The 13,839-nt window shown below is 37.3% G+C and overlaps 1 protein-coding gene across 13 annotated transcripts in view; it reads right to left on the reverse strand.

Moving 5' to 3' along the window:
- LYRM9 (LYR motif containing 9) overlaps positions 1–13,839 on the reverse strand; it is a 44,971-nt gene that overhangs the window by 18,472 nt on the left and 12,660 nt on the right. For 8 of the 13 annotated variants that reach the window (XM_072881971.1, XM_072881973.1, XM_072881972.1 and 5 more), the window contains one exon: positions 8,511–8,585. The exons of 1 other annotated variant lie outside the window; for it this stretch is intronic. Coding sequence is in view for 1 of the 12 variants with exons in the window: in XM_072881966.1 (XP_072738067.1) it covers positions 7,827–7,889 (63 nt within the window). In the remaining 11 variants the exon portion in view is untranslated. Of the gene's footprint in view, positions 1–7,826; positions 7,900–8,510; positions 8,586–10,776; positions 10,797–13,839 lie in introns of those variants that run through there. 4 more of the 13 variants (XM_072881976.1, XM_072881968.1, XM_072881967.1 and 1 more) reach the window with 4 other exon arrangements.

A 13,839-nucleotide genomic window follows, 5' to 3' on the forward strand; every position in this document is an offset into this window, starting at 1 on the left:
ACAAAGAAAGAGTCCCCAGTCCAGCAACTGGTTTTTGAGAAAGGACCCTTATCCCAGAAAAACCTCTGCTGGCTGCAGTGGGATGCCACAAGAGAGAGCTCCTCACAAAGCCAGCTGCGGTGTGAGACTTGTACATTCTCCATGCTTGGGATGGTAAGAGAGCTATACACCCCCCCATTCGTTCAGGGACCATTCTCCTCTACATATTATAAGACACTTATTTTAGAAAGTTATAATATATCCTTTGGAGATGAAGAGAAAAATGTTGAAGGAACTCCATCATCCAGGAAAACGGTACCTGGCTCCAGAAAGGGCTACTTAACAATTGATTCCAGCGCTTCATGATTTGACCTAATTAAAAGAGGGAAGTAGTTAAAACCACAGCTGACATAATGCTGGCAGATGTTGCCTAGTGTAATGTATCTAAATTGCAGGCCTACACATTGCTTGAGCGCAGGACTAAATGTGGTGTTGCCTACATTAACTCAGTCCTTGTTGTTTCTCTCCTATTCTGGCTTAACATAGGCTCTCAAAAGGAAAACAGAAGCTGTATGCTGGAAGAGGACAGTTTTGTAACTTCTAAATAGTCTTCGAAAGTTTACCAATAGATCAGACTTCTGACGATATCAACAGGCTAGCACAGCTCCATGGACTTTAACAAACCTGCAGTCATTTATAATACAAGATCTGACCTCCTGGGAGCATAATTCTCCCTGTGGTGCTAAAAGGAGATCTGTGCACCCCAGCACATCCTGTGTGGAAGAAGGCTGTTTGCCATCTATTTTCATGGCAAAGTCATGGACGTGATTTAGATGAGAAACAGAAAGCACGTGCTGAGAATTTCCATGTCAGTAATAAGACTTCCCTCCTCCTCCCCCATCATCACCTAGATTTAACTTAACATCAGTTAAAGTACTAAGATGAAAAAACAAATATTTTTGAAAAAATTCTTAAATTTGGAGAACTGCAGAGGTATCTACAATTTAAAGCCACTGTTGTCTACTGCTTAGGACAGATAACCATTTCATGATTAGTAAGTAACACTGTATTATAGTGTTATGCACTATATTATTAGCAATATTGTATTGCACCTTTTCAAAACAAACTGTAAACCTATTTCCTTCCAACCTGATACCACCTGAACCTAGGATCAGAATGTCAGCAAACTCACTTTCACTTTGTCCCAGCATCTTGTAAGCAGTTTAAGCAAGACAGTTTTATCCATCTTCTGCAGTCTGTCCCAGAAAATTCATCCATTGTTAAATAATCCTTACCATATACAGAACTCACAGAACTCAAATCAAGTATAAATGCAAACCAAATACCTATAGTCCTGCTTTCCCCAAAAAGACACAAAGAAAGAAATTAAATAGTATTCTTAATCTTCCACATAACTTATCAATAACAGAACCAAAAATATATCCTGGATATCCTGTTGGCCAGATAAAAATCTTACAACTGGGATGTGATTTCTTCAAATTTTCACTTCTCCCCCCCCCCTTGGATATTTTTGTCATTGACCCAGAATGATATGCAAGAAAAAAAGTCTATAGAACTCTGCAAGACACTTGTTTTCAGAGGTACAGAACTTCCTTTTAATTGATTACACAGAATGCACCAACTGTATTGAGTAACTAAATTATAGCTCTGGCTGAGACGAAGTTAGGGCAAAAAAGCTTATGTTTTATTGTCTATAGAGTTAAGTTCAAGCCAAAACTCTTGATCTGAGTGTCCAGCTCAGAGCTCTTGCTATAATAGATTAAAACAAACACACTGCACTTTTGCAGAAAGCAGGAGTTGGATCTTAATTTTAGCCCTTGGCACTACAGGTAAAAGCTTGCTTTTACCCTTGGCAAAGGCAGAGTTCTTAGTGTCCCAGCACAGGGATCCACTGCAAGACATCGAGATACCAGCGATTCAAGTATCCCATTGCACTATGCCTAGACCATGGACACACGAGCAGAAAGAGGCAACCCTAGCCTCTTGGGTCTCTAAGAGGGAAAATATCTGAGAAAAGAAAGTGTGCTCCAGAAAATTAAGCAGCTTATGCAAAGTCACACAATGAGTCAACAGCCGAGCTGGGAATAAAAACCATATCTTCTGATTCTCAATCTACCACCTTATACAAGGAATCGTGCTATTGATTGTGCCTTACACAGTGATTCACAGTAGTATCCCTAATTCAAAATGCTATCCTCTGAATCTTTGGAACCTATCTTAATTCTTTTTGATGTATGTCAGCTAAACCAGGTTCAATATCCTCTATATATCTGAATTTTTATTAATGATTATTCTACCTTTCTGGTTTTGACTGAATGGCTCTGGGGTGATTAAAGTATTTCCTTTTTTCTAAAGTACTTGGATGTTGATAGAATGCCGCAGTATTCTTTTCCCTTTGCAGCAGACAGCACATTTATCAACACCCGTCTGAGTAAGCGAATGTGGCAGGATAGTTCTTCTGACTGGCAAAAGCACTTGATGGAAATGGAGCTGCCTTAGGTTTCATCCATGACTCACATTTGTTTACATTTTGTGAAACCTCAGGAAAAGGGGGATAAAAGCTTTTGTTCAACTGGAGTCATGTTGTTAACCTCCAGTGCTAATAATTAACTCAATTATGCTGAATTAATTTGATGTAATTATTGGTGATGGCGCAAAGACAGTGGCCCAGAGAAAGTTTGAGAGACAGGAGGAACAGAAGTCTTAACAATACCAAATACCCCATAAATAGCATCTTTTTTTTGCCAGAATGAGTCAAAGACACAAAATGAGTTCATTACAGTCATCTGGCTTCACTCAACCCTCCAAATTACCCCAATACCCAGACAAATAGCTGTGAAATCCAGCAAGCAAACTAGAATTAAAACATGCCCTGACAAATTTGACACAGCACTCAGCACAAGTGTCTTTCCCCATCCTATTATCTAAACAATACAGATTTAATAATATATTTAAGAGATCCACAATGCTTTTCCTTTAACTGAAGACATTAATTAAGAACATTTTCTTGTTGTAGTGTTGTCAGTTGGGTGGCTTTTTGATGAACAATCTGGAGAATGCTTATCGAGTCTTTTCATTTGATCTGCAGTTTTTTTTCTAGTATTTTCAGACTTATTCAGTTCAGAACAAACAAACCCCAACTATAAAAACAAACATCTTTCTCCTTCCCCATTTAATATTTCTGTGATTTGCTTTGAAAAAGTATAACAGAAGTGCATTCTTTGCTATGAAAATACACATATTTTACTGAGGCATTTTTTAATTCTCATGTACTAAAAAAAAGTCATCGGAGGAAAAAATCAGATGTGATTGTCTTAAGTGCTGGGAATTGGACTAAACCAAAAATGAAAAATAAGAAATTCTATGCAAATTAATGCTTTAAGTATCACCAGAAGCTCTACAGGACTCTCACCTCCTCCCTCCACTCCTGGAGGAAGCACACCTAGACTCTTACGCCTTCATTTACAGTCTAGTCAGATGCCACAGACAAGGGGTGCATTTACCAAACAAACATCACAACAGACAGAATACCAAACACTGCAGCCAAGTCAAAGACACAAGCCTCTCACTACTCAGGCTAGAAGCTGTCAGCAGTATGCCTCTCTCCCCATTTGTGAACCTGTGCACCTTGAGTGCACAGGCTACCACGACCTGCAGTTTTGTGTATAGAGCCCAAGGTAAATCTTTCATTGCCTTGCTTCCATCAAGCTTCATTGTGTATATGGATTTAGCACTGCAGGTTGTTATTTTCCTGTTGTAAAGAATTTAAAAATTAAGAGTTTAGATTACAGCATCACTATATTTAATATTTTACAGTCCTGGAGGACTGGTAACATCTAACCATGAAGAGCTGGGTGCCTTTGCCTGTCTAGCTTCAGTCTGAAATACTACGTGACTTACAGTGGTCAGAATGCTGTAAACATACAAGCTTCTAAGCTTCTACTGCATTTTTATTATTCTTGGTGACGAGAATAAAAATATTACCTCTAACATCACCAATTACTTCTGAGGAGAGAATCCAAGTGCTTAGCTGTAAGAAATGAATAGTATTTTTCTAATTTGATAAGTAGGTGCTGCTAGCACGCCTACAGATCACATCCACATTGAGAGTTGTGATGATTCTCAAACACAGCTGATCTTTCAGAACTCGGTTTAATTGCTATCAGGCTCTGATCAGACTCATTTCAAAGCAAGTTGTATTACATGCATAATTTATGTATTTGATTTCAATAGATCATTTTCTGCCCAGTTCTGAGAGGGCAAAAAGTGTTTTCCATGGGGAAACTGCTAACATTTTCCAAAGAAGCAAAGTGACTTTCCTCAAGCACAATTTTTTTAAAGTATTATTTGTGAAGCGACACTACATTTTAAAGTAAATTTAGTGCGATGGATTGTTTGAAGTCTCCTACATTTATTTGGACAGCTACTGCAAATTTTCTCTATGCCTATTTACCACAATCTATTCAGTGTTAGTTTAGTGAGCTGAGAGTTATCGCTGGAAGTAGTTAAAAGAAATAAAACAAAATGGTGCATGTTGCCATAAATGAATTTATGTCCAACGTAAGAATCTGGAATACTGCTATTGTATCTGTATTGGAACTTGGTTTGGAGGACTTCACTTTTCTACCACACTTTCTCCAGGCCAATGCCACTGAAGGCAACATTGAAGTCACTAGTCTAAATTCTTGGCTGGTGTAAATCAGCACATTTCCATTAATTTCTATTGAACCACAAAAATGTATGTTTGCTGGCAACCTGAATGACTGGCCTTGAGTGTTATGATTGTAGCAGAGTTTCTCCAAAGTTGCACAGGAGTAACTGAGTTGTTCAAGGCAACTGTCTGTTATAGATGGACAACAACACTCCTAAGGGTTAATTCACGTTTAAAGATATTTTGAGTATATAAGTACTGCATATTAGCACTCTGAAGGGCTACTAGAATTTAATACACTATACAAAGCACCTGCAAAATAATTATTTTTTCATATATTTCCACTGTGGTTTAATTAAATTTTGCTAGATGTGATTCACAACTTTTATATGCCTCCTCCCAGTTTTTTTTCCTTCAACTTCTTCCTGCTTCATTAGGTATACTCTTCCTTTACCTTTACTACTATTTGTTTGGTTACCCCACTAGAAAAAAAAAGAAAAAATGAACCTAAAATCTCATCCAGTAAAGGACAACCCTACAAAATGAATGCAAAAATAACAGAACAAACCACTTGATTTCTGCTTATGGAGCTTACACAGAAAACATTTAGAATTCTGCAGGTTGACCCAGGAGCCAGAAGAAATACTTCCAACATTAGCAAATTCAACCATCATGTAAACAGGCACAAAGAATTTAATAAAACTGAGCCATTTTGTGACATACTGATTTTAGGCTTGGGAATTTGATAATGTTTTGAGAAGAAAAAAATCTAATGAACAATCCCTACATGAAGGCCACATGTAGTAACAGATAAGTCAATGAGAATAAAGCTGTATGGTATTTAGGACAATTCCTGCAAGTGACTGGGTTAAGCTGAGACATCCAAGATAGCAAAGACCAGTTATTAATTTTTTTTTTTTTTTTTAAATCAAAACAGGTCAAGTTGGGAAGCAATCAATGAGTTCAGCTTTGAGACCTGAAGGGGAGATAATCACAAAGGAAAGGGCAAGTGACATGCCCTGTAAAAAGCTGAAGGGAAGCATGGCTAATAACTTTTTTAGCCAGCACAGAAGGAACAAGGAGATGTATGTGGTCTAACATATTCTAAAACCACTTCACACTGATCTGACAATGCAAAGGGTGTCTGCGTAAATGAGAAGTTCATCAGCTTCTCCCTGACACCAGCCCACGCCTCCATCTAGAACTCCCTCTTCTCACACCCCCAGCCCTGCTTTTCATTTGTCGTCACAGACTTGATTTTCCCTTTCATGGATTTTTTGCTTGAAAAAGCATCACTGCCTCAGTTGTCTATTTTCAGCCTATATTTAAGAAAACCCTTTGGTTCCATTTGTAGCCACATCCTGTCTCAGCCTCCCCCTCTTTTTGTTCCTAAATATAAGGCTGATGCAATTTGATGTGACATGACAAAATAGCACATTTGCGTCGGCAGAAACTTTCTCTCAACAGCAGTAATTAAAGGGAGTAGATGAGACATTGCTGAAATTGGTGTTTATTTAGCCTGGAAATAAAAGGCTTAAAGAGGACTTGAGAGGGATGTTCAAGTGTGTCACGAACATGAAACTCATCGATGAGTGCCTTCTTTTACATGCGTTATTGCAAAAGCAAATGGTCCTTCAAACAATGTAATCGATTTAAAGAGATTAAAAAAAAGAAATCAGAGATTTCTGTAGACCATATTCCTAACCAGTGAAAATCATTTAATGTGTTTCTTTGGATTATAAATAGTACCAAGACACTTGTGGTTGCACATAAGACAAGGTCATTGAATCTCTAACTTCAGAGCACAGGCTCTCTCAATTTTAGTAGAAGAAAACTGAGATCTCATTGACTACAGTGAAAATTAGGTGCTTAAATATCTTAATTTTTGAGCTGAGATGCATCAGCAGCAGATCGGTACTCACCTTCACCTACAACATAGATTTTTGTTAATTGTCAAAGACAGGAATTCAGAAATGGCAGCCCAGGGCTCTGCATGCTATGACTTCAACAGGATTCATACAGCAGATAAAAACACACATCTACAAAACTTACGAAATAATTTACTGTGATTGGTTTTGCTGAATGGATACACTGCAAATACTTGACAGGATCAGATACTGTCAGCTTCCTGCACTGTATTCCATTATGGATGACAGCAATAGAAGGCAGTGGTGGGAGGAGAGCAACGTTTGGAAGTTGAGGAGTTTTTCTTCATTTTTAGAAAGTAAGTTTAGTTTACTTAATCCCTGTGAAGAATTCACGGAAAGGTCTGATGGATGTTCCATAGGCCACAGGATTTAACAGACATAATATGCTTTCAAGTGAAACTTCCTGCTCTCAGGAGATTCTTCCTTCTCCTCTTGTTCACATGAGGCTATTCTTTTAAATCCATCTGTGATTGGCACTACGACTGTGCTGAAAACTGGCAGACCACATTTTGAGCAGGCTCATTTCCATCCTAACACAGATGGCATCAAGAATAGGGCAGGCCAGAAAAAAATCAGTTTGCATATTATGCTTCAGTTTTTATGGGTCAGATTACCATTCAAAGCCATCAAAATGGCAACCCATATGTGATGTGTCTGCCATTGGAACTAAAGTGATACACCATCATAATCTTAAAATTGTTGGTTAGAAAAAGTTTGATTAACCATTAATAAACCTCTGGTATTTAAAAGTAAAAAGATACTTTCCCTTCCAACAAAATTTTGACTTTGACAAATCAAGAAAATAGCTTTGGTGAACCAAAGAGGAAAAGACATTATCATATCTTCATCCCTGAACAACTGCATCAGCAAGACTCTCTTGGCAGAAGGTAGTTTAGCATCTATGCCAAATATTTGCTTAATAAGTGAGCCAGGTGCAGATGTTGGCTATGTAATTTGTTCTAACTTCTTTGTTCTACATGCCAGAAAATTGTTCCCACAGCTTTGGGGAAAAAATGGGGGTATGAAGAGCTCTTTGCATGTTTTCATTGGTGCAAGACTATCAACTGTTTTAAAAGACACTCCCATAGAAATAAGAAATGTGTCATTAGCAACATGCATAACTATTAATTATAGAATCAGCAGAGCACTGCGTCCTAAGGATGCTAAGGGATGCTGAAACAAGGTCAAAACCATGGCATTCTGTTTCCAGCCTCCTACCCACATGCTGCCTCCCTGCAGTAGCCTACCAGATACAATCGCTGGATTCCATGTACTATGGGGGGTATTATCCCAGATGCTCCAGAAGCCATGCTTCTACATTTACAGGGTTTAAAGCAGGCAAGTCTGCTCCTGTGAGAAGTCTATTAAACAGTAAAGACAGATTTTAAGTCTCCTGCTATGTTATCATGGCACCTGAAATTCAAACAAATGTTATGCTAAATAACAGCCAGGGCCACCACCCTGTGTCATTACCAATGGGAAAATTTTTCATTCACAAGTTTTATCACCCCTCCGACTTCTCTACATGATATTCTCATTAAGATACTATACTGATACTTCAGGTGTTTATTCTCAGCCAAATACAATACACACAGCAACAGCAGATTCCCTCCACCACGCTGAGATTACTAATCTAGCTGTAGTCCTGACAGAAGTATGAAAATATTGTTTCCTCTGGTATCTTTCCTGCAATTTGCCATTAGGTTTCTGCTACTGCATTTATCAGCATGGCTGGAATGGAGACAGGGGTATTCCTGAACACAAAATGCTGTTTAGAAATATCTCCTGCAAACATGTACTGTCATATAACAAATCTGCACCAACTTCATTTCTACCATTTGTTTGTGATTTGGCATTTTCACCTTTCTTCCCTACGTGAGGCAAATAGGCTCCTAATGATTTTCATAAAACAAAACAAAAAAATCACTTACAGCATTCAAAGCAAAGGAACTTTAATTATCTTCACAGATTAGGTCTGTCGAAGTCCAACAGTAAGCAAGAGAGACCTGCAGAGAAGAATCAATTTTCATTATCTGTTTCTCCTCAACTCGCTACTTAAAAGTACCACAATAAAGAAGTGCAGAGAAGCCCATCTATAGCACAATTTATCAGTATGTAAGCTTTCACTTTTGTCTAACTAGTTACATTACATGAATCATGACCTTGATAGGAATAGGTTATTGCTTTCAGGAATCTGCTCAGAAAACACTTTTTAATAAAGACACACTACAACAATATATAAGTAGAGAGAAATTCCAAAGCACTCAGTGGAACTGAACCTTCAATATTTCCTGTTAGGAGTTTCTGAAAGTAAGAAAATATTTAACTACTTTAAAGAGTCATAGTTTCTAGTATTCAGAACTCTGTACAATGACACAATAATTTCAGAGATTTACATATTTGTCAGAGAGCAGAATGTTGCTTTGGAAAAAGAATTTATCAACAGCCTAGTAGCTCCTCAGTAACATTTAAGAAGCATTAGGCCTGGCTGGTTATCTGGCTTTCCATTCCCACTGCCATAGTGGTGCAATCTCATCTCAAAATTCTCAAGTACACTTCTGCAGGAAGAAGCAAAGGGAATAACTTCTTGAACAATACCCTCCTTGCAGTACTGACCTTCACTTTCAAAAATCATCTCCAAGAAGGCTGCAGAAAACTAGGAATTCCTTCCCTGAGAGTTATTTTAACCGAAAACAAACAATGCACAACCAACACAAAGTAGAACATTTTTACAACTTGACCAGACAAACAACATCCAAGAATCTTCCCTTTTGCAGTATTCTTTTTAACACATTTTAACAGCATGTCACACATTGCTTCAGAGTTGCACCTTGGTATAGTTTCTGGCTGACTCATCTGGCCCCTAACAGGAGAATTCAGGCTTCTGTTTTCCACCTGTCTGTCTAATCTTTTGGTGAGCTGCATGAGCTTACTCCCCTTCCATTGTGCTTTGCCCTGACAAAAAACTGCTTTTGACCCATGAGACAATCAACTCCGCACAAGAAACTCCTGCCTTATTGAATACTTAATTGTACAGCAAGTAAAGGAAATCAACTTATTCTCTAAAGTCAGCACTAATTCCTTTATTTAGGACTTGATCATAAGTTTGCTGAAGTCAAGAGAATGGATTGCTCTGGCTATCCAAAGACATCTGGATCAGGTCTTGTAATCTCAGATCATCTGGTACTTCACAGAAACTTTCAAAAACCACTTGAAACAAAAGTCCTGGAAGATAACAATGACAGAAGAGTCTGAACTATTATGCCTCTGAAGAGTCTATCTATTATGCCTCCCTTTGAAAGATGCAAGTCTTTGAAAAATCTAAGGCAAAATTCTGAACTACATTTACAAACATGTGGATCAAAGATAACTGTTGTCATGGGTGAAATTTTTTTTCAAGTATTAATAATATCATAACTTGGCGACAGATGATGGTTGACAACAGCTTGGGATGTTCAGTTTTTTATATCTAATTTAGGCACTTATAATTGCCCTCTGAAGGCACATAATTACATTGGGAACATGGGTTCCAAGAATTAAGCGTTTAAAAAAAAATATCGCACTTCGGTTATGTTCATAGAAGATGCTTTGTTTGCAGCTAAGGCCTCCGTATCCTTTTCTTGCAAGCCTCTGTCATCCATTCACACAGTTAACACTGCCATCCAGCTTCTCATCCCTCTGCATCTTGAGCATCCAGTGCCCTTTTCTTTGGATTCAGTGTTGTCCTACTATTGTTCATCTGTGCTATAAAATGTTTTCCTAATCCATTGCTTCATTTATGTTAGTCTTCTCTTTGCATTCCCTTACTGCTTCTCCCTTTTATTACATAAACAGAAATTACTTTCATTTCCAAGTTCCTGATAGCGTATGCTCTCCTTACTCATCTCTAACACCAAGATGTGGAATTTTGCATCTAATAAGCCCATAATACTAACTTCCACCATTTCCTTGTAAAATTTTTAATGTAACAGCTATCTCAAAGCTCTCTTCCGTGCTCTTCCCATGCTATGGAAGAGTGCTCTGCAAACATCCCCTAACCCCCTTCCATGTTCCACTTCAAACACTTCCTTAAGCTTATTCCTTGTCCTGATGCCTCAAGAATTTTAAGAGCCAATTGTTAGCCAATTAAAAAGACTAAGTGTTTCCCTTTTGCTGGAATAACCATCTGAAACACAGATTATGCTAAGGTAAAAACACCTGGCAAGATCGCATGAAGCTACGTCTTGTCATATCAAGATGCACACAGGTAAACTTCCCATAGGAGGTGATGTAAAACAAGGACCTAGAAGAACAGATGCAACTTCAACTAAAAGTCAATCCTGAGTCCACTGAAGCTTTCTAGCTTTGGTACAAGAACTGAACACTGAAAACTGCCTTATAACATTATTTTCATCCATCATCTGAATTTTCTTTTCTGAATAGCAGATAGGACCTCTGATACCTACCTTAGTTGAGTCCTGCAGAAAACACCTATTATTTAGCATTATTAATTAACATTTTGTAAATATACCTGCAAGTTAGTTATCCCACTAGGACATTTATGATGCCCTTTCAGAAGTACATTGTCCTTTGCTGTTAACATGTAGCCAATATAATAGCCAAAGAGCAACGCAATTAACTTCTCCACAGGCTGAAATTTAAACCAGCAATTACTTCTGTAATTCACTTAGCAGAGCATCAGGCACCTTTGCTCGGAAAGCTTTCCAAATCTACTCAAAATACACCCAGTTGAGCTTTGAGAACACAATAAAATAGTATGAGTTACTATATTTCATTGTTTAGCGCTAAACATTGCTTAAGGTCTAACTTGAATTTCTACTTTGGAAATAGAAGAGTCTTGAAAAGAAAAGTTAGTTCATGTCAAACTTGAGGTTCCTTTACACTGCCAGAAGTGTATAAAGGAGCACTGATGTAAGTATGAATTACACTCCTAACACATTTACTAGCTGGTATAAGTTAGTTAAAGCCAATAATCTCCAACTTGCTGTGCTTATACCGACTAAAAGCCCAGTGTCTTCTCTTGCTCTTAGAATACAAAGCTGATCTGCACTCGATCATTTTTATGCATCAGACTGATGATAATATTTTCTGGATGTTCGAACACCACCAACATAAACAGCTGCAGCCTGGAACAATGTTTGCATGGTACTGTTTACTTTAGAATATAACCTTTAAAAAAAAGTAAAATTAAAATCAAGTTCTATTGTGGCCCTAAAACATGTTTGAGAAACATGGGCTTGCTTTCCATTTCTAAGTGCAGACATACTTCCAAGCAAAATGTGGAGCCCATGTTCATTCCTGTCTGTGATTGAACAAAAGCATTGCTGTTCAGTTCCTTATTAATCAGACAAGCTTGCCATATCCAAAAGAAATAGAAAAATGCTATATGAAAAGCGTTTACACTTTAATAAACAGTGATTAATTTCCTAAATGTAAACAGGTATAAATCTGTCATTTCTAACACACCAAAAATTATTTATCAGAAAGTTTAAAATAAAGTGATGGGTAGGAGAGAGGAGCAGGATTATCCACACACCTCTACTGCAGTATAAAAATATGGAGTTCTGATACAAAGGCCAATGAAATCAATGAAAATTGGCAGGGGCAGGAACAGAGTTGAGAAATGTGAAACAAAATGGGATTTCAGTACCTTTATAGCTTGCGTTTCCTTGAAAATTCCAACTTTGCAGACCCAGAACAACAAAAATCAAGATCATTCTTTATATTTTGTTCTTCAATTTTTGTGTTTGTCTTTATGTAAATTTGCTTCAGTGGGCAGACAACAATTGAAGCCACATACACATTATTTTTAAAAGGGTCAGCAATGTTGGTTAGCCAAATGATGAATCCCAGTTACTTGCAACATACCACCATCTCTGGATATCACAACTCCACTTCCCACTGTTGCTAAAACAGGATCAGAAGCGGATTCAACTGACATTCTCATTTCTTTCTTCCACAGTGCGCACTGGTCAGCTTTTATTGAGAAACATTTCCATAGTAATCCGACAAGACTTCTCCCTCATTTGTTTGCAATGAAAGACTTAATATCTGTGACCCAAATATGGAGACCAATTTTAAACTTGCTGAAAATTGCTTTTTAATCTTAGCTCTCGAGGATTTCCCTTGAAACCATCTGCCATGCACGCTGGGTACTCTTTTCCTGTATATATGCAGGATTAATATAATATGGATTCTTTTGTGTAGCTTAATACATTTCAGCATATTAAAAAATTAGTTGAAATTTCCATTCTTTTCTGATTTCAACTGTATACCATAGAAATGACTGTAAAAGTCAAAATCAGTGATAAGTTCATAGCAAAACCAACACCCATATTTACCTTATTTACTGCAGTATTTACATTGCAATTCTAATATATTTAGTCAGTCTAACACTGGATAGGATTTAAGCAAATAGCTGTGAGTCATTTAACTAATATAACTTATGCACATGCTTAAAATTCAGCTCAAGCATTTTCCTGGATAGGAATGGGTTTAAGCATGTCCTTTCCCAACTAAGGCATAGTTTGAATTCTGGAAGACACAATTAACATCATGATAATTAGGTATCAGAAAATATTTCCAAATATTATTTCAAATCTATTGTTCAGATTTTCTTTTTTCTTGCTATGAACCTTTATGCAGTTGTATTTTTATAGTACAAATACTGAGAAGCAATAAAGTCACATTCATAAATTGAATCTAAAAATTGGCACATGCAACCATATATATTTTAGCAATCATCCAAAACATAAAACAAAGAAAATATATTGCTTCCTATCAGAATAATCACAGCCAGAGTGACTGAAATAGCAAACATTCAGCAAGATAGATTTATACTCAATTTATTGATCAACCTATAAAGTGAAAAAAAAAACAATCAAAATCCCAACACGATTATTGAGCATTTTCAATGTGGAATACTTTTTAAAAAATGGTGATTTGCCTGCAAACATTCTGAGAAAAGAAAATAAGGAAAATTTGCATAGTTTTAATCACATAAGATGACACTAACATTTCAGAAGACAGGCCATAGCCTGTGAACTTCTTTGTTTCACATAAACACACTTGAGAGCACCATAGCTGCGCATGGACTTCATGCTAGCAGCCCTCAGAGTCCTCATTCACATTATTCCATTTCACAGCCAGTCACCTCATATCTAATAAGTGAATAGCAATACAAAATCCCACACCAAAACATTCCCCTCCTAACCGAAGACAGAATCCCATACTCTTTGATGCATTTTCCCTGGAAAGGAG

The sequence above is a fragment of the Ciconia boyciana genome, chromosome 17 (assembly GCF_034638445.1).
Source record: "Ciconia boyciana chromosome 17, ASM3463844v1, whole genome shotgun sequence".
Taxonomy (NCBI): Eukaryota; Metazoa; Chordata; class Aves; order Ciconiiformes; family Ciconiidae; genus Ciconia; species Ciconia boyciana.